Source organism: Neomonachus schauinslandi, chromosome 4 (assembly GCF_002201575.2).
Source record: "Neomonachus schauinslandi chromosome 4, ASM220157v2, whole genome shotgun sequence".
In the NCBI taxonomy this organism is placed as follows: domain Eukaryota; kingdom Metazoa; phylum Chordata; class Mammalia; order Carnivora; family Phocidae; genus Neomonachus; species Neomonachus schauinslandi.
In genome coordinates this window covers 51,242,102-51,263,310 of record NC_058406.1, presented here as the reverse complement: position 1 = coordinate 51,263,310, position 21,209 = coordinate 51,242,102, and the positions used below count along the sequence as shown (strand labels likewise).

The window sequence follows — 21,209 nt, the reverse complement described above, 5'->3', positions numbered from 1 at the left end:
ATACAAAAACATGTGCATAAGAAAACATTAAAAGAATACATGTTAGCAGGGACTATATAATTTTGGTTTCATTGCTTTTTCTAGGTTTTCTACGGCAAATACTTTGAGCTTCTAAAAGTACTTTTAAATCTAGATTTTAAAAAAATTCTTATTTTTTAGAGAAAGCATGAGCATGAGCTGGAGGTGAGGGGGGCGGGGTAGGGGGAGACAGGGAGGGGCAGACGGAGAGATGGAATTCCAAGCAGGCTCCATGCCCAACACGGGGCTCCATCTCATGACCCAGAGATTATGACCTGAGCCGAAATCAAGAATTGGACGCTTAACCAACTCAGCCACCCAGGCACCCCAAATCTAGATTTTTTTAAAGGAAGAAAAAGTTTTGAGGAAAATACCAATAAAAGTTACAGAAGACCCTCCAGGCCCACCTCACCTCAAAAGATCTGAGCTGTTGAACCCAACTTCCTAACAGAAGTCTCCTGGAGACCTTAGTTTTCCTGAAACGAGAGTTAATGAGGCCGCTTCAACTGACCCTGGGGAAAAGGACCCAAAACTGCTTAGCTGGATTCTTAAGTGGTCTTTCAAGGGTTCCCCAAGCCTTTCCCAAATATCTCTCTTAGCAAGACGAGTAGCGGGTTTGTGCAGCATGGGAGGAATGGGCTATAGCAGGTGACCCTGACTCGATGCAGGACCCCTGTCATCAGCACCTAAATGGCACTCATTTCAAGGCCAGCATCCCAAGGTCTGCCCAGGATTTACCTGTGATCCCGGCCCAAAGTTTGATAAGATTGTCATGATCGGCCTGATTCCCACTGGGAATCATTAGCAGAGAGATGCCCATCACCAGCAGGAAGGCTTCCTCTGAGCTCTTGTCTTCCATGTGGTTGCATTATCCCCCTACCCCAAGCTCCCCGGCCCAAATATTCCTTTCTACCCGAACAAACTTGATTACAAAGTAAAGAAACAAGACCAAAACACCCACAAATAAAAAACAACAATATCAATAGCAACAAGAAGTTAAGGTCTGTAAAAGCACACACTACTAAGATTGCACCGCCTGTTTCCCTAGTTCTTGTAAACACATGCCTGGTAAGCAGTCGGTGAGGATTTCTGATCACCTAGCGGTTGTTGATGTAAAAACCAAGACTAGAAAAGCATATGCAGATCAAGTCTACAGCTTAGAGAGCATCACCTTATCATATTAGGATGTGACACTGCTCACCGCAGACATGATTACTCCTGCACGACAAGTGAGAGCCCCAATTTCTGAGAGACGAAGTGACTGGCCCACGGTCCCTTACAGGTTAGTGGCCATGTGGGCCAGGGCTCTGCCTCGGGTTGGAGCGGTAGCACTAAGTAAACCCAGTTTCAGCATGGAGATGTCAAACCCACCTGTGTAGCCCTCAGAGCACCAGCGGTACCACAGAAGAGCATGAGAGAAGCTTCTTGGTGTGTCTATTTATTTGGGGTTTCCTTATTTTTGTTTTATTCAGGCAAACTTCACATAACATGAAATGAGCCATTTTCAAGTGAAGAAATAATTCGGTGGCACTGAGGACATAAACACCACTTCTATCCAGCCCCAAAACATGTCCGTCACTCCAGAGGAAACCCCAGACCCATTAAGCAGTTGCTGCCTATTCCCCTCACCCCAGTCCCTGGCAACCTCCACTCTCTCTCTCTCTGTACATTTAAATATTCTGAATATTTTTACATGGGACTTTTTGTATCTGACTTCCTTCACTCAGTATAACATTTTTGAGGTTCACCCACATTGCAGCATGTATCAGTACACAGTGTCTTTTTATGGCTGAATAATATTCCATTGTGTGTATATATCACAATGTGTCTGCCTATTCGAAGGGACATCTGGGCTGTTTCTGCCTCCTGGCTATTATACATAGTGCTTTTATGAACATGCATGTCCTTGAATTTGTTTGAGTACCTGTTTTCAATTCTTTGGGGGTATACATGAGTTATCTTAGTTCCTTATGTATTTTACTTATATTTTATCTGACTATAAGAGTATACGGTATTTACTGGAGAAAATGGAAAAAACTAGAGGGAAAACACAAATTTTAAAAAAGTCACTTAAGGGTGATTAAGAATATCCTCTTCCGTGGATGGAACTGGAGGGTATTATGCTGAGCAAAATAAGTCAATCAGAGAAAGACATGTATCATATGACCTCAATGATACGAGGAATTCTTAATCTCAGGAAACAAACTGAGGGTTGCTGGAGTGGTGGGGGGTGGGAGGGATGGGGTGGCTGGGTGATAGGCATTAGGGTGGGTATGTGCTATGGTGAGTGCTGTGAATTGTGTAAGACTGTTGAATCACAGACCTGTACCTCTGAAACAATAATACATTATATGTTAAAAAAAAAGAAGAAGAAGAAGAAGAGAGCAGGAAGGGAAAAATGAAGGGTGGATAATCGGAGGGGGAGACGAACCATGAGAGACTCTGGACTCTGAGAAACAAACGGAGGGTTCTAGAGGGGAGGGGGTGGGGGGATGGGTTAGCCCGGTGATGGGTATTGAGGAGGGCACATTCTGCATGGAGCACTGGGTGTTATACGCTAACAATGAATCATGGAACACTACATCAAAAACTAATGATGTAATGTATGGTGATTAACATAACATAATAATAAAAAAAAGAATATCCTCTTCTGGAAAAGATAGTCTATACGCTAAAAAGCTTATAACCCCATTCTTTCTTTCCTCCCTATACACATGGATTATTATTTTAGAACTAGGGAATCATTGAGAGTCTGGGCTTTGTGGTCATAAAAACCTGGATTTGAATCCTGGCTCTGCTGTTTGCTAGCTGAGTCACTTCACCTCTGTAAGCCTGTCTTCCCAGCTATGAAATAAACACAACAGTACCTACCTCACATTTACGGCACATTAAATGGGATGATGTTGTGATTAAAGTGTTGAGTATAGCACCTGGGATAAAACAGGCATTCAGGAAATATTAGCTGTAATAGTACTTTCCACCCAGAGATTTGCTAACTCTACCATAACGTGAGGTTTGCAAGAGAGGAATTCTGTGTTTTCACCACTGTGTCTTTAGTGCGGCGCCTGATACACAGCTGGCACTCAGTAAATATCTGGTGAGTGAACGAGTGAATATAAACGTCGGAGAAAAGAACTGAAATGAGAGATCTGGGTAAGATCTCTGGGAAAACACAGGTTTCTGAGTTCAGAAGACAAGTAACAACCAACAGAAAATTCTTACAAGTCACTTTGAATTCAGCACAAGCATATTTCAGTGGCTGGTGTTGGTCAGGTCTGACTTGGGGCCCACATAAAATGGAATCATATGCAGAAAACGGTCAGAAAGTAAGTTCATCTTAGTTGCAGCAACTGGGGGCAGAGCTAGGAGCCCTCTGAGGCATGTGGTGAGTTGAACTTCCTAAGCTCCTGGACCAGCTAAGTCTCGGAGCTTTTTTTCAAAGCAAATGAAGCATTTGATGGAATAAACCCAGGCAAAGAGATATTTAAGCATGGGGCCTTGACAGGAACTGCCCTGAAGTAATATCACTTGGAACTAAAGAGATGATTAGTGAGCTTCTCAGGGCCCTACAGGAAATCTTGCCTGGCACAGGAATGCAAAATTTTCCAACCTTGTCTAAAAACAGTTTCCCCACACTCCACTGCCTCATAATGATGTCTGTAATGGGTTGCAGAGCTCACTGCCTGTGGAAGACCTCACCGCCCTCCTCCTGTTCTGGGTCCGTATCCCAATAAGGGACTTGCCCTGTTTGTAGACTAACTTTTCCCACAAGCTCAGGAGTTGTAGGCATGGAAGTTCCCTGGAGACAGGCCAAGAAAATGAAGGGCTGACCCCTACCTCAGGTGGCTATTAGGAAGGCCTAGCCAGGGAGGATGTGAGAATCCTTTGTTCTGGGGTAGCAGGCTGTTTTCATACAGGTATGTTTTCATACTTCTCCTTTAAAGCACCCATCACTGCTAAAATTAGATGATTTTTAGTATATGTGTGTATGTGAAATTCATTGTTAAAGTCTCTCTCTTCCGCTAAACTACAGACTGTTCTGACTTGTTCATTACTGCATCTTCAGCCCCAAGTAGAGGTTTTGTCCACTATGGGCAATAAACATTTGTTGAGTAAATGAATCTAAGGCATTTTATTACAAAAAAAATTTTTTTTGAGAGAGCATGTGTGCATGTGAAGGGTGGGGCAGAGGGAGAGAGAATCTTAAGCAGATTCCACACTCAGCATGGAGTCCAACGCAGGGCTGCATCTCATGACCCAGAGCCGAAATCAAGAGTTGGACGCTTTTTTTTTTTTTTAAGATTTTATTTATTTATTTGAGACAGAGAGAATGAGAGAGAGAGAGCACATGAGAGGGGGGAGGGTCAGAGGGAGAAGCCAGCTCCTTGCTGAGCAGGGAGCCCGATGCGGGACTCGATCCAGGGACTCCAGGATCATGACCTGAGCCGAAGGCAGTCGCTCAACCAACTGAGCCACCCAGGCGCCCCAAGAGTTGGACGCTTAACTGACTGAGCCACCCAGACTCCCCCTATTACAAATTTCAATTCAGTTGGAGGCAATATAGTATATTGGTCAAGGACATGAGTTTGAATTCAGCTTCCCTGCTTTGGGACTTTGGGCAAACTGCTGAAATTGCTTTTATCAGTTTCCCGATGTTGCTGTAACAAACTACTACAGACTTGGTGGTTTAAAACAACAGAAATTTATTCTCTCACATTTCTGAGGCTCAAAGCCTCAGGACCATACTCCTTCTTGGGGGCTCTAGGGAGAATCCATTCCTTGCCTCTTCCAGTTTCTGGGGGGTGCCCCAGCATTCCCCAGCTTATGGCCACATCTCCCCAGTCTCTGCCTTGGTCTTCACAACAGCCTCTCCTCTGTGGGTTTGTATGAAATCTCCCTCAGCCTTTGTCTTATGAAGACACTTGTAGGCATCTAGGTCACACCCAGATAATGCAAGATAATCTCTTCTCAAAATCCTTAATTAATTTACATCTGCAAATACCCTTTTTCCAAATAAGGTAAAATTCATAGGTTCTGGGGCTTAGGACATGGACATATCTTGGGTGGGGGGCACCATTCAGCCCATGCCATTTCTCAAAGGCTTTTTTCTCATCTGTAAAATGGACACACTATCTCTTAGAATTATGAGGATTAAGTGTGACAATGCATGGGAATCATTTAACATGACTTAGGGCATATGAAAAGCCCTCAATAGATGGTAGCTCTTAATAGTTCATGAGGCAAGGAGGTATTACCCCCGATGGCCATTAGAAAAAGTGATGGAGTTCTGCCAACTCATTTGGACATAAAAATTTTTTTTGCCAATATTAGTATCAGTAACTATATCTAGATTTATTTAATCAGGGCTGGAACCTGACCTCAGCTGTCTTACAGGTCATCACATTCTGTGCCCACAGCAACCATAGAAGACTGGTATTCTCTCCATTTAACAGATGAAAAAAAGAAGAAAAAAACCCACTAAACTAAAGCTCAATTTTTGAGAACCCGAGTAAGCCACAAGGCTTACATATACACCAAGGACTTCTCCCTCCAAACCCAGTTCTTCTCTATACTACCTCAGAAAATTAAGGACAGAAATGGAGAAAGCCCCAAACTTCTGTACCTGGCTAAATCACTTGTTAGAGAATATTATGGAATTTGCTGAGTACAGTGCGGATTAGCCTGGAAGAACCTGAAAACAGTGGTTCTCAAACTTTGTTGCAGATTGGAATCACCTGGAAAACTTTTAACCCTTCAATTACAGACCGTAGAGAACAACAAAATCAGAATGGGGGGGAGGGATAGACCCTGGCATGAGGAATTGTTAAAACTCCCCAAATGATTACAATTACAGCTGAGGTTAAGAGGTACTACTCTATCGGGGGTTTTCCTACCAGAAAGCTGGTAAAAATACAGAGGCTTAGGGTCCACTCTGCTTCAGTGAACCTGGGTCTCCCCAGGTGATTCTGATGCCCACCAAAGTTTGCAGACAACTACTCTAATGTACCTTTCCACTTTGATGTTCTGATTCCCACCACTCACTTGTTTATTTTTCTATTTATTTAAATGCCTGTATCAGAGTCAGAGCTACATGGATACATAAATAAGACATAACTCCTGATCTCAAGATTCCTGGCAAGCTGTTCTGCTGCTCTCACTCTTCACAATGCTCCTCTTGGCTGGCCCTCCTGCTAGAAGGGAAGATCCCTCAGGGCTTTGCTTGACATGAAGAAGATGCTTAATGAATATTTCTTGCATGAGGAAGAGGAAAGTGAAGGAGAAGAAAAACATACATGAAAATAAGCATCACCTAGGAGTGTGGGGAGACTCATCCACTTTCCCACTTCCCCCACAGAGTAAGGCATGGTTACCTATGGTGTCAGGAAAGACTTCTTTGAAGAGGTGAGGTCTGAACTGGGTCTATAAGGATAACAAAAGGTTGAGATGGGTAGTCTCATCATAGCAAACACCAAAGTTTACACAGAGGCCTGAAGTAAGGTGGGAAACAATGAGTAGTTTGGTTCTAGAGCAAAGCAAGCAGGAGCAGAGGGGCCGGATCAGTGGGAGTTGAGGCAGAAGCCAGATGCCAAAGCACTTTGTATGATCTCTTCTGCCCTTAGCCAAAAGACCTCTAAGTCCAAAAGTCCCTGTGAGTCTTTGAGCAAAGCTTAAGCAAAGCTTGACCAAAGCCACAGGCCCAGGACTAGAAAGGCCTATGATCTCTATGAGCAGGACTGCAGTCCACAAAGTTCTAGAAGCACCTTGAGGCCAAAGTCATTTCTAAAGTGGGGGAACAGGAGGTTCCCTCAGCAGGCAGGTTTAAATCCAAACTAAAATACATGCAGGAAAGGAAAAGGATGGCCTGAGCAAATCAAGAAACTCTGCTGCCTCCTGATTATTTATGCCTCCAAGATTGGGCCTGGTCTTAGCCAGCAACTACCGAAAATGGTACCAAGGGAGTAAGGAATCTGAGACCCATGATAGGAGGTAGATAAATCTCTATCCTGATTCTAAATGGTAAAAACAGGAGCATAAACATTTCCAAGCTTGTTTGATTGCTCCTCTGTCTCGACTGGGCGGTGGTTGCTGGGAGCAGGGAGCTCTGTGTTCCTCACACAGCCAAATTGGCCTTTTGTGGAACACCCTAGGGCTGCATCCCTCGAAGCTGACAGCAGCCCGTGGAGGAGGAGACAGGAGGGCTGATGGGAGGGACTGGTGTCAAAAGCTGGAGCTGAAAAGACCACTGAGGCTGACCCTCTTCTTCTGTGGTGGTGCCCACTGGCAAGCCCCTCCCCTCTGAGTAGGTTTTAAAGAAGCAAGATTGACCGTCTAGGCATTTTCCTGCACTTTATGACAGAATTCCATAGGCCTCATCTTGGAGGTTCCTTCCCTAAAATGCATAGACTTACCAAGTAAAGAGTCCTAGAGAGCCCGGCTTGGTTGAAGGGGAACTGATTTCCACATCACGTGCCTCCATGCTGGGTTCTAGGCCAATGGACCGAGGACTTGTCAATTAGCAAGGGATTAAGTAGACACAGCAGAGCTGGAAAGAAGCTCCCCCGCTTTCTTATCAAGAAGGTATTCTTCTCACTGTTTCTAGAATGAGACTAGATTTTTTAAAAAATTTATTGATTTGACAGAAAGAGCGCACAAGCAGGGGGAGCAGCAGAGGGAGAGGGAGAAGCAGACTCCCCACTGAGCAGGGAGCTAGATGCAGGGCTCGATCCCAGGACCCCGGGATCATGACCTGAGCTGAAGGCAGATGCTCAACCGACTGAGCCACCCAGGCGCCCCTAGACTAGATTTTTTTTTTTTTTTTAATTGCTAAAGGAAAAGGAAACTAACAGTGGAGACTAACTTTGGATGGTCAGGAAAAACTTAATCTGTGTGGATGACGGTGACAATCATGGCAATATCTGAAAAGGGGAAGAGGACTCTGGGTAGAAGGAGCAGCTAATCAAATGCCTGTGGTCAGGAAAAGAGCTTGGCTTGCTGGAGGAACCTCAAGGAAGAGAGTACATCTGGTGCAGAGCCAGCCCGGGACTCCAGTGCAAGGTGGGGTTTGAGAGAGAGGCGATGCTGGATCATAGGACCCTGTTTGAATGTGCACCAACTATTGCCCCAAAGCTGTGATTTTCCTGCATGGCTCTGTGATTCTGCCACTGTCCTTTATGTCACTGTTACCAAATTATAACCCCTTGTGCTTCAGATTTCTTTTCTTTCTTTTTTTTTTTAAGATTTTATCTATTGACTTGAGGGAGGGAGAGCAGGAGAGAGAGTGAGCAGGAGGGAGGAGAAGAGGAAGAATGAGAAGCAGATTCCCAGCCAAGCAGGGAGCCTGATGCGGGACCCGATCCCAGGACCCTGGGATCATGACCCAAGCCGAGAGGGAGACGCTTACCCAACTGAGCCACTGTGCTTCAGATTTCTAACCTGCAAATTTTTCTCCACAAAAACCACATTACTCAAAATATTGCCTTTTTTGAGAGTTAATGATCAGATTATCATCGGTAATGATAATCCTTTACACTTAGATATTTCAAAGCATTATATACAGACACAGAATCCATTTTAGAAAAATTTCTTTTCATAAAAAGTAGGTTTTAGAATTTTAAAGCCGGAATGGGCACGAGAACATCGTCTCATGCTCTGAGGAGGAAACACAGGTTCGGAGATGTCCCTCAGATTCTAGCTGTTGTTTATTAGAGCAGCACCTTTGAAGAGAAATAGAACAGAAGACACACATGCAAGCAACGTGTGTAATTTTGGATTGGCTAGTAACAACATTATAAAGGATTAGGTAAAATCAATTTTATGATACATTTCACTTAATTCATACATGAAAAGTTATCATTTCAACATGTAGCCAATATGAAAATTATTAATGAGATATTTTAAGTTCTTTTATCATATCAAAGCTTTGAAATCCAGAAGCATTTTACAGTTACACTACATCTCACTTTGGACTGGCCCCACTGCAAGTGTTCCTTAGCCACAGGTGTCTGGTGGCTACGACACTAGACCATGCAACATTGGAGCCTCCTAATGAGGAAGGCAGCCAGAACAAGGACTGCTAGCTCCCTCTTTACAGATGAGAACACTGAGGCCCAGAACTTAACTGACAAATCACTGACCTGGTGGTGGAGCTCAGTTGGGACTAGAATCTACGCTCCTTGTCAAGTGCTCTTTCCCAAATCATACTTCCCTCCCCTAGGAGAATAAGAAGGAAGAATGGGAAGCATAAGAACTACCAGAAGCAAGTACCCATCTGTACTGGAGACTGGGATGGGGCTTCATACTTGATTTCACTCTTATAGGGACCCTTTGGAGTTGATGTCCCTTCTCCCATTTTCCCTATGAGGCTACTGAGGCTCCAAGTGCTTCTGTTGTTGATAGCGGCAAGACGGTATCTGTCCTTTGAAGAAAATGCTACTACCAGTATGAGCAAGATGTTGCTTGGGGCTGTAGGGGACAAGGGCAGGCTGCCCCAGGATGGGCCACTCTGGCATGAGTGTTATTTTGAGTTAAAGGTAATCAAAACTCAGCAGAAACAGGAAAACCTCTTTTCCTGATTCTCAACTACCTAAATTTACATTGGAAAGGAGAGCCTGCAACCGGCAGAGAGCTAGGAACAGAAATTCCCCTTTATCTAAGAAATTTATCTGCATAATAGGGCAACCTTCTTCTTCCAAACATCTCCTTTCACCTTCCTGCATAATGGCCTTCCTCCCCTTTGTATTCTTGGGTCCTACCTCTCTCCTTAGCTCAGATAAACTTCATATTGCCTCATTGTTTTTGGAATCTCATGTCTGTGTGGATTCCCCACATGTATGCCTATTAAATTTGATTTTCTCCTGTTATTCTGTCTCATGTCAATTTGATTCTAAGTTGAGCTAGAAGGACCTCAAAGGGCAGAGGAAAGTCTTCCTTCCCAACAAGGCCAACACCCGAATTGGGGCTGTCTTAAACATCAAAGGGCTACCCCAGGAATTCCACCAGGAATTCTTCCAACCAGCTACCAGTTTTGAAGATGGGACACTGAATGGATAAGCTCTCAAAGACCCCAGTCCTAGGAAGGCTGCTCTTTAGCCTGCCAAGTACCAAGACTCCTGCCAAGTACCAAGTCCTTATGTTGCTTCTTCACCCACTGCCACTGCTCCAAATCCATACAATCAGGAGTACAAGAAAAGGATCCAGCTACCTCATTTGGGCTAAGTGTGAACTAAGCTCCAAGCTTCAGGCAAGTCAGTATCATTTAAATCGACTCCTTAAGTGCCAAGGACAAACCAAGTAACAGAGAAAGTGGACGAGAGGAAGCAACCCCTCCTGAAGCAGAGTACCTGGTCACAGTTCTTGACAGTCAAGCTCTCAGGGAAGAGGTGGGCTAAGGGACTGAGGCCAGCATGTAATTATCTGTCTATTATGACCATGCAATCAGATGTCCTTGGCACAACACGCAAGTGTGACCCAGAGATGTGTCTGTTGGCCAGGAAAAGTCTTAGGTGATAGATTCAAATGTCCCCACTCCAGAGGTGAGTAAAAGGAAGTTCAGAGTCATAGTAACTCCAGAGCTCACGCTCATTAAGAACCATATGTGTAAAGCTCTAAGCTAGTAGAAAAAGCCAGGTCTCCATTTAAAAAACCAAGGCAGGACAAAAAATACCCCCAAATCTAGTCTGTCAGCACAGAGAATTATTTGAAGTTGGAAGCAAGCCTCGGTATTTTTTTAAGTAGGAGGCTCCCTCCCTTTCTGCTACCTACGGGTGCAATTTCCAGTCCTTTCTCCAAAAGAAACATTTGGCTTTCTACAGAGAACCTCTGAGACCTCATGTGACTGAAAATGGAAGAAGGGGAAAGAGGCCCTCATCACACCCCATCCCAAAACCCCCATGGGGAAGCTGAGGTTGGGTCCCTGTAGATCCATTTATTTTAGAAGGTACTTGGTCCTGAAGCATTTGTTTCAGAAATTACCCCCATGCCCCATCAATAGTAGCTTTCAACGGCTCTTCCCGGGTGGGCTTGTCTCTGTTCAATTTCATTTCCTGTTGGAAAGGATAAACAGGTAACTGTTTAATGCCACTGACTGGACTCATTTAACAGAAAAACAGGACCTGAGTGAAGCTGGGGGACCAGGGTGGGGTTGATGGGTGGAACAGAGCAGCTGGGGGAAGAGAAAGGCACTAAAGAACACCAACGGATGGGGCTTATTTCACTGCTCCTGCATGTGAGGGAGCATGGCCCACAGGAGGAGGGGATAGGAATGCATAGGAAGGAGTGTAATCAGCTGCCACTTTGAACATGGATCCTAGATTTGGCCTGGAAGCCTTGGTGGGGATCCTGGCACTGCCCCTCACTACTGGTGCCCTTCAGCCAACTCCTTCAAGCCTGATGAGCCTCAGTGGCCTGTCTGTTCTCCCATACAATGTGGTATGAATTCGAATGATGCATGCAACATGCTTAGCCAGTGCCTTGCACATAGTAGGTATTCACTTGCAGCAGCTATGAATCGGCATAGCTGGGATAGGAACCCAAACAATTTAGCACCTTGTTTCCTACTACATACCAGACACTGTGTTTGGCAATAAAAGCATGAAAGAGCCCCTGGCTTTAAAAAGGCAGGCAAAAAATAGATAATTTCAGCATAGCATGGTAAGGACTCTGATCAGGATAGACATGGGGTGATATGGTACCCCACATATGAAGTATTTGGAGGCACTGTTGATGGTCAGTGGGATTGATAAAAGGATTCATTCATTGTCTCTCCCTCTCTCTTTCTTTAGAATGCAAGGTCCAGCAAAGCAGTGATGCTGCCTATCTTATTCAGCACTATGCCCATTAGGAGCACTAAAGGAATGCTTAAGGCGGTACTTAAGTAAAGAAGGAGTTAGCGAGAAGGAGAATGAGGTTTATTAAAGGCAATCCAGTCAGAAGAAACTACATGAACAAAGGCGCAGAGACTAGAAGTAGAGTGATACATTTAGGGAATTAGAGGCAGGTTGTTGAAACAAATGAAGTAAAAAGTACGGGGGTAGGGATGATGTGAGAGGAGTCAGCAGGGTAAGACCATGGAGAACCTTGCTTATCAAGCTAAGAAGTGTGGTGCTGATGTGGGTGAACGTTCATGTGTGCAACATTCATCCAGAGTGGAAAAGCTGTGGACATGGGCTGATTGAATCGGATCTAAAATCTCCAAAATATGCTTTCCCTACACGCCTGCCAAAGTACCTATGACTTTTGTTTTACTGTAAAGCCCAAAGTAATAATCATATTAACCAAAAACAGCTGTTACTTCTTACTCTCCAATTAGTTTATCAGATTTGCTAGCCGGGTCAATTTTCACAACAACCAGATGAGGTAATTACTTTTGTTATCTCATCTTACAAGTGAGGAGACCAAAGCACAGATAGGTAGGGTGGCTTGCTCAAAGTCACACAGAATTTAGGTAGTAGACACAGGATTCAAACTTAGTCACCTGGGCCCCAGAGTTCATTCTCTTAACCACCATGTTATCTCAAATCTATCTTCCAGCTCACCATTTCTCTCTTCAGCTGAATGCATCCACTGTTTGACCCATTTGAATGAGCTTTTAATTTCTATAACTCTGTTCTTCAGTTCTAGAATTTCTACTTGGTTCTTTCAAAATCTCCTTTTCTTTTTATCATATTATCCTGTGCTTGCCCTATGGTTTCTATTTCCTCTTCACCATGAGACATTTCATTTATTTATTCTTCCCATGAAATATTTTAAACATATATTCTCTCTCAAATCGATCTATTGTCTTTAGTTTTAAGGTATGAGCTTCTCTGTGTGTTTTGTCTACTGACTCTTGCCAAGGGTAGGCTTCTTTTATTCCTCTCCTGCACGTACTATAATTTTTAAAAGCGAACTTAACATCAGTAGGGATCTGCTGTTGTTATTTAGTGGTTCTGATTTTTAAAATTTTGTTTTTGGTGGGAGTGCCACAGGCACTGGTATATTGAGACATTTTGTGAGCTGGTTTTAGGTTGTCCCCTGTGAGGGTCTCGGAGTTTAATCAATTCCAGACCAAGTTTTTACATTCTCTCCTTGGTTTGTAGCTTGTGCACGACATGAGAAGAACTCCAACCCCCAAGCCCCACATAACACAGATTGGGGCTTGTATTTCCCCTGGGTGACCCCAACAGCCCAGGGTGGTTCACAGACTTCCACACCACATCCTCAGTAGAATCGTCCTTCTTTCATGCTCGGTCCAGTCATTCCTCACTGACAGCCTAAGCAGCAAGTTTGTTTCCTATGACCTCAATTCTCATCCCCAAGGGATACTGAAACTCTAGCCCCCGAGAACCATACACATTTCCCATATTTTTATAAAACCCTTTATTTAGTTCCTTCTTGCTGATCACTGCTCTATCATGGAGCTTGTTCTTCTGGTACCTGGAGATTTCTCCTTTTTGTGGTGCCAGCCTGTCACTGAATTTTTTTTCATTGTATCCTTCCACCAGCATCTCTGTGTAATTAGGGGGGAATGTCCCTTGACAGCCCAATTGACCAAAATGACCAGAAGGCTTTGATTATACATTTAGATATCAGTCTTTCCCACCTGGCTCTATGTTCAGGGAGGACGGAGACCTTTGTCTAATTCATCTTTCAATACTAATTTTTCAGACAGTGCCCAGACCAGAGGAGGAAGCAAAAAAGATTTAATCAATGAATGATTTAATTAATTCACTGAATTAATCAATGAATTAATCAGCTTTCTTTCTCATTCTAAATGGGAATGAAAGGCCATATACTAATTTTCTTCTAGAGAAATATGACACCAAGAATCTCTGGAAAGCCATCCACGTCCTCTGAAAGGCCATGCTGAACAAACAGAAAGTTTGGGGCCAGTCGTAGTCCAGCTTTTGAGCAAGTAGGTTCACAGCTATCGATACTACTTTCTTGAAGGGCACCCACTGCTAATTACAGTGCTGGTCTGGTAGAAATTCAACGTCTGGCAGCCTCGGCTCTTGACTGGGGGTTCTGCTGCCTTTTTAGCATGTATCTGATGTCCTTTTATAGCCATAACTGGAACCTGATCAGCAATATGCAGTGTACAATGATATCATTTTTGCTCTTGGTGCCATAAGGAGCTTGCCAATTATGTTCACATTCTTGAAAACACCTAGCAAAGTGCTTGTCACAGAGTGGGCACTGAGTGGACATTTAGTGTGCTTAATGTCTTCTTTCACATCAAAAAAAATTCATAAATATTTGTTGTAAATCTACTGCCTCCTAGGCATTGTGCCTGGTGCTGGACATGGAGAGGAATAACATACAGTCCCTGTTTTCATCCTAAATTAGAAAAAGAATGTCCAAAATAATGTTGACAAGAGAAAATTATTCTAAACTTCCTTTTATTTAAGGTGAAAGGATATCTCACGTCATCCCACCACCCTAAAATGACTAATAAAGTATAAGCATTAACATAACCTTGCCTATTACTGTTTTATAAGGTTTTCTCTTCAGGGAGAAAATACAGCTCAGTGAACACATGAGCTGACAAAGAGAGCTGATTATAAAAGGCATCTGACATAAAGGACAATGATTTCTGAGCTTGAATCACTACAATCCCAGAACCTAGAATCACACGAGAACTAAAGCAGAAACTCGGTAACTTTGTTGAATGTATTTGCACGTATATATACAGATGTGCCCATCCAGGTATATGGCCTGAGATAAGTTGTGACTCATTATTCCACACATATTTATTGAGGATTTCCTATGAACAAGAGTCTGTCCTAGATTCTGTGATGGAGACAAAGACAAAGAACAAGAACAAAATAGAAATCCTACTTACAAGGAACTTTCAGTCTTCAGAATGAGATAGACAGGTATATAAATCACCATGATATAACACAGAAAATGCTAAGAGAAGGAGAGGGGAAAGGGCTATGGAAGTTCCAAAGAAGGAAAGGCCCCTTCCTGCTGAGGGATTAGATAAGACTGTGGCTAATACAGAATTTGTTCTTGGTCTTGAAGGATAAGTAATTTGTGGCAAGCAGAAGGGAGAGAATGGTTACTGGCAAGGAAAAAAGGGGTGATTCAGGTGGAAAGAATAGCTTAGGCAAAAGCAGGGAGGAAGAAAAGCACAGGGTATATAAGAAGAAATAGAAATTTCGCTGGAGATACATAAAGGGACATAATGGGGAGTAGAGGGAAACAACCCTGGAAGGGTAGGATGAGCCAGCCCGCAGGGGCTTTGGATGTGTCCCAATTTACCATTCCAGGACACAGGATCTCTGTGGAGTAGCCGGTGCTTAGCATATGGCGGAGCTTAATTAATACTACAACAACTCCATAGCAGGAACCTCTTCCCCACGTGCACACGGGAGGCCGCCATCTGTACGCACAGGCAATTACAAACATTCCAAATACTCTGCTCTGAACCCTGCAAGCACATCAAATACTCACTGTAAAAGGTCACCCAGCAAACAGCTCTGATCAATCCTGGCTCAGGCAGAATCAAATCCCCTAAATAAGATCCACTAGATGCAATGTCAGGAAGGTCAGAAACAACCCTATTTCACATCTTGAAGCATTTTTACCATATGGAACATTTTAGAGGAAGAAGGGAAAGGAAAGGGGGGGGAACCTCTCCAGAAATAATAGAATTCCAAGTAATTAAATGTTAAATAATCACAAAGTAAGCAAGGGATTTATTTTGCCCCCCCCGCCCCACCACCAAGGATCTAAGAAGCAGTTGATTTCAAAGAAGGCCATGCCAGGATTAAAAATGGAGTTTCACGCCTCTTCCCCTCTACCTCCTCTTCCCCTTGTCCACCTCCCCCCACCACCTCCCCTATGCATCACCATTGTGTACCTTTGTCGAGTTCACTTGAAATGTTCCACGATGAGGTAGGCACTAACTCAGCAGTGACTGACAACTCCGTTTCTGGAAAGAAAAAGAAGGGAGGGGAGAAAGACAAGGGTGATATTAAATATATAAGTAACTTATGGGCTGTTAGAAGCATTACAGGAGATTTCCAAAGGCCCTGCCTCCTGAGAGAGACCAGGGCAATCCCAGAGCTTATTAAGCTGGAATAGGGCTCTGCTCGCCCAGCAGAGGTGCCTGCATTACAGAGGCTATCCAGATGAACAATCTGTAGACCAGCTTGCAAGGCTGTTTTCTTTAAAACGCGGGCTTGAAAATTAAAATACAGATATTTCATGAACAAAAAAACCAAGCCTGCAGAAATGACCAAACATTATCAAACATAAACTTTTCTTTTTCTTATTAGAAGACCACTCCTAGACTAATATATTCAATAGTCTTCCCATGGAAAATGAGAGCCACATTGCTTTTGCTGATTTTGTTTGTTGTATTCATGAATTGATAGGATTTCTATTAATAGAGAAATCTATGTCTCTACATTGAAACTTATAGTCAAGACAAATGAAAGCTAAGCATTTGAATACAAGAGTCAATTGAGGTAACTAAACTTAAAAGGCAATTTTCAAAACCACCATAAATTTGGAGCCACCTGGGTCAGTTAAGCATCTGCCTTTTGCTCGGGTCATGATTCCAGGATTCTGGGATGGAGCCCCACACTGGGTTCCCTGCTCAATGGGGAGTCTGCTTCTTTTTCTCCCTCTGCCCCTCCCCCTGCTCGTGCTCTCTCTCTCTTTCTCTCTTAAATAAATAAAATCTTAAAAAAACCACCATAAATTAAAGCAAATAAGCAAATCAACAATCTAAAGGGCACAATACACTATGAAGATTTAAAAACTCTTCAGTAATACACAAATGATGTTTTTGTTGTTGTTTTTGAAATTTTAAGCCACGACACCATCTACTAGCACATTTTAATAGGGTTTCACTAACCTCCCCTTAGGCCATATACACACACACACACACACACACACACACACACACACACACACACTGTATTATAGAACTTTAGTTCTGAGCAGGATCTCAGAGAACTCAGAGCCTATGATATTAGATATAGGGCACCTGGGTGCTCAGACTTTGGCTCAGGTCATGATCTCAGGGTCCTGGGATCCAGCCCCATGTTGGGCTCAGCGTTTAGCGGGGAGTCTGCTTATCCCTCTCCCTCTGCCCCTTGCCCAGCTCGTGTTCTCTCTGTCTCAAAACAAATAAATAAAATCTTAAAAAAAAAAAAAGATATATGGCACCCATGCTGTCAATTCTCCTTCCTTCAATCTGGTACAGACATCATTATCAATTACAGCCCTTTTTGCCCTATTAAACCTGGGATCTGCCTTAGAGTCTTTTCAACACAGTACTCTAGGCAGCCACTAAAAATGGTTCTGAAATGCAAGGTGAGCTTTTTAGTGAGTGGAAGAATTGGGATTCAAATCCAGGTCTGTCTAATTGCCCACACCGCTCTAGTAGCTCATGCTACTTGGTACTCAAGTCTGTGAAACCTGATTTGTTTTTCATCTTACCTCTCTGGCTTCACCTTTTTACCTAGATAAGCACACTTTCTACCACTTCCTTATTTACTGAGGGGCTTGGCTGCCACTTGGCCATAGATGCCACACACCATAGTCAGTGAGTTTTGCCAAGAACAGGATGTTTACCCACTGAGACCTTGCAAAGGCCCACTTCTAGTTTCTCTACTGGGTCTCTGATCAACTTGTCACACACAGCAGAGACAAAAGGGTTGTTTGGTTTTCCTCTTTCCCTGTCCAAGAGCAGCTGGGAAAGAAAGTAGAAAAACCACACACACTCTACCCAACCCAAATGGCCCCAGTCCCCTCCTATGTCCTGAGGTAAAAACAGCATAGATTCTTTTAAGGGGACGTGAAGCCAGATGGTATGGCAGGAACCTGAAAGCACATTAGATTCCAAAATATGAAATGAAAAAGAAAAAAGTATCCCAAGTGGGAAAAATGCTTAACCCAAAACCACAGTAGAAGGCAGTGCTTCTGCCTGGTATGAACCACTTGTCCTAGGAATGAGTATTTCGTGCAGGTGATTTCACGAGGAAGATCTAATTGTCTACACTCAGGGGCCCTCCATGAATGACTCCAACCACAGCTCCACTCTCAACCCAATCCTGTTGCCAGCCACTTCGGCTCTTTGAATAATGGCCTCTTGTTTGCAGTATTATGGACGACTGTGGTTCACGATATAAAAGGGCTCATCAAGCACTCCAATCCCCAGACTTCAGGGAGCTTGGGAATGGAAACATGGCAGCCAAGGCAGCATTTCAGGCAAGGAAGCAAAAGGTGGGGAAGAGGTGGGATTAAGATCAACCTTGACAGTATTTACATTCAACATTTTCATAGCTTCATCTTACTGCTGCTCACAGTTAAACTGCCAGAAACATAGGTTTCATTTTACAGTATGAATTTTATAGAAAGTTAGCTCTATGTCACTTGGTTTTTCTAACCTGAGTTTGAGTTGCTGATTGAATATAATTTGGGACCGATGACAAATGAATAGATTCTTGGCACTGCTAACAGTAAAACTGTTCCCCATGTGTCCCTGGACACTAATTACTACTCCGCTCTTGGACTGTGGAAAAGATCATTTCAATTCACAAGCTTATTAAGTGATTGTGATGATTCTGAGGAATTTTGTTCACAGCCTCAAGATCTATTCCTTTAGATAACCACATGTTCAGCTTTTCAGATAAAATGATGATAAAAACAGATAAAACATCTTAAAATATCAATAACCTCCCTGAAAAATATTATCTTCCACATTTTTTAAAAGAAAGGCTGATTATTTTCTGTGAAAAGTTAAGTAATGGTAATTCCCCGTCACAAAAAATGATGTTAATAAGCTTCCCCTCCCCCAAAAGGAAGGTTGACCTTTACATGAGAAAAATTCAGTACTTTTCAACTTGCGCTCCATGGAGTCCAAGGTCAGTAGCAGCTTTAGAGAGAGACACAACCACCAGCCTCGACCATGTAGGATCTCCACTGATGGATTCAGCTTCTTTTCTATGTCCTCATCATGGCAAAAGGATGAGATATTTCCAAGTACATTTAATACCCGACTAGCAACACCTCTTTGTGTGAAATTATTGTGGTAAGAGCAAACTGGTATGTGCCAATTAGGAGATAGTAGAATACTTAATGGAAACACACACCTACATTAAAATACTAATTTTATGATCACGAGCAAGTTACTTAACAACTTTGGACCTCTATTTTCTCATCTGTAAAATGGAGACAATAAAAGCCACCTCCCAGCACTGTGGTAAGGATTACATTAGATTATGGTCCAAAGGGGTCCTGCATACTGTCCAGCACAGAGTGGACACTTGAGATCTTCTGTGCCTTCCTCTCTGTCTAGTAAGGCAGATAATAACCACCCTCTAGGCAGACATACTCCTGTTAGCTGCTATGTCACCGTCTAGGTTTGAAACAACACATTCTCTCTCTTTTAGGAAAGACTCTGTATTTCTCATGCCTTACTAATCTTAGCCAATCTTTTCATTTTTGTGAGGTTTTCCCGAATTGGTCACCAGTTCTCTTAAGAACATAAGTGCTTTTATGTACTTTTATCTAATTTAGGCAAATCAAGTGTGTTTTAGAAAACTCCAGCCCTTATCTTCCCTGACCTCTGCAGGAGGGCAGACCATTCTTCTCCCGATTTGATCAATAGGAGCTATTATCTTTGCAGTTTCACTGATGATTGACTTCTTGGCACTGATTCTGCAAACCATAAGGTTTTGGTATTTAAGCCGGAACAGTGGGAGTGTTATTTGGAGGAAAGGAAAAAAAAATAAGCCTTGAATCCTCCTCATTGATAAAAGCCTGTGCTCTCTGAAAGGATTACTGGTTCATCTCAGCAGTTGGCAGGTAGAGACCCAACGTTCACAGGATGTAGAAGCTCTTGCAAGAAGCACCCAGCCATGCCACATCCTGTATCCTGATGCAGGGATACGTGAGGTTACACAGACACAAACCAGCATATCAGGAGACTAGTGGCCAGCCCAGTGGTCACAAGGGCCAAGTAGAAGGAATAAATGGCTACCCCAGTGCCCTTCCTGACCAGAACCACTGAGTCCCAGAATGTTATATCTGGGTGTGCCCTAGATACACTCTGTTTTTTGCACCCACCGGATTTTGTGGGGGTATCTTTATAGAGGAACATTAGAGGCTTTAGGGGGAGAGAGGACAAGAGGACAAGGCTCTAGACCCTCCTTCAACAGGAACAATTTTCCATGTCTTTGTTTTACCTATCAGATATTGTGGAAAAGGCTCTGATGCTTTAAACAAAAACAAAAACAAAACAACAACAACAAATTAAGCCTCTAATATGGTACAGTCTCGTTTTTCAGATGAAGAAAGTGAGGCCCACGGCAGTCAAGTGACTTGGCAAAAATCACAGAAGTTCTATGTAGGGCCAGGCCTTAGAAATGGCTTAGAAAGAAATGCATTGCTGCCTTCTCTCTGTGCTCCATTGTCTTCTGTCTGTGCCCCTAAGATGTGATACGTATCCTTAAAAGTTGAGTTCAGAGAGACACACAGGGCATTTTCAAACCTCCAGGGTCAGTCACACAAAACGGGCACACTTTCTTTTCTGTTCATGGTCACTGGGGACTAGGGCAGGCTGGGAAGGAGGTAGGCATGCTGACGGCTTCAAGTTTCTGCTATGCTGTGTTATTCTAGATATTATGTGGTGATGGCTCTCAGCCATGGTTCCTTCCTGTCTCCAGTGCTTCAGTGGAGGAGAAGCCCCTAGCCATCAGTGACCTGTACCCATAAATTACCTTCACCAAGAGTACCTGTTTGGGAAAGTAACAGTCAGGCAGGGTACATTCCCTAACGGTGCAAGGGGGTCAGTCAGCCAGGGCATTGCCCCAGCTCTGGGTTCACAATCACCCCGCATTTGGGATCTTGAATGAGGGGCCCTTCCACTCTGGGAACTTAACTTACTGAGGAGAGAGGGAAGTTAGAGCCTTTCTCACCCCATGTGAGATACTCAGGACTGGAGAATTACTAGGCTCAGTGTCCACTACGACCTTACAATACTCAGTGACCTCAAATTTGGATTTCTGATTAATCTTTAAGTGAAGCTATCAGTACAGTCACAGAGAGAAAAGAGGGCACGGTCCTGCCACCGTAACCCCCCTGCTCCATTCCCGACCACACTATCTACACTGCACTATGAAATCATGTATTTTTTTAAAGCCTATAATGACTTTGTAAATAGCATAATTACTATGCAGGTGGCCAAGCCATTAATT

General features: G+C 43.4%; 1 protein-coding gene and 1 long non-coding RNA gene across 2 annotated transcripts in view; both read right to left on the bottom strand.

Moving 5' to 3' along the window:
- The window catches only part of ROR1 (receptor tyrosine kinase like orphan receptor 1), a 396,422-nt gene that overhangs the window by 159,951 nt on the left and 215,262 nt on the right, over positions 1-21,209 (bottom strand). The window contains exon 2 of the mRNA XM_044914331.1: positions 15,860-15,931. Coding sequence (XP_044770266.1) covers positions 15,860-15,931 — 72 coding nt within the window. The remainder of the gene's footprint in view (positions 1-15,859; positions 15,932-21,209) is intronic.
- On the bottom strand, positions 6,238-7,507 carry LOC110571838. The gene is made up of 3 exons (XR_002479813.1): positions 7,428-7,507; positions 6,390-6,438; positions 6,238-6,269 (listed from the first exon to the last, which is right to left on the bottom strand). It is a non-coding gene; the product is annotated as an uncharacterized LOC110571838 (long non-coding RNA).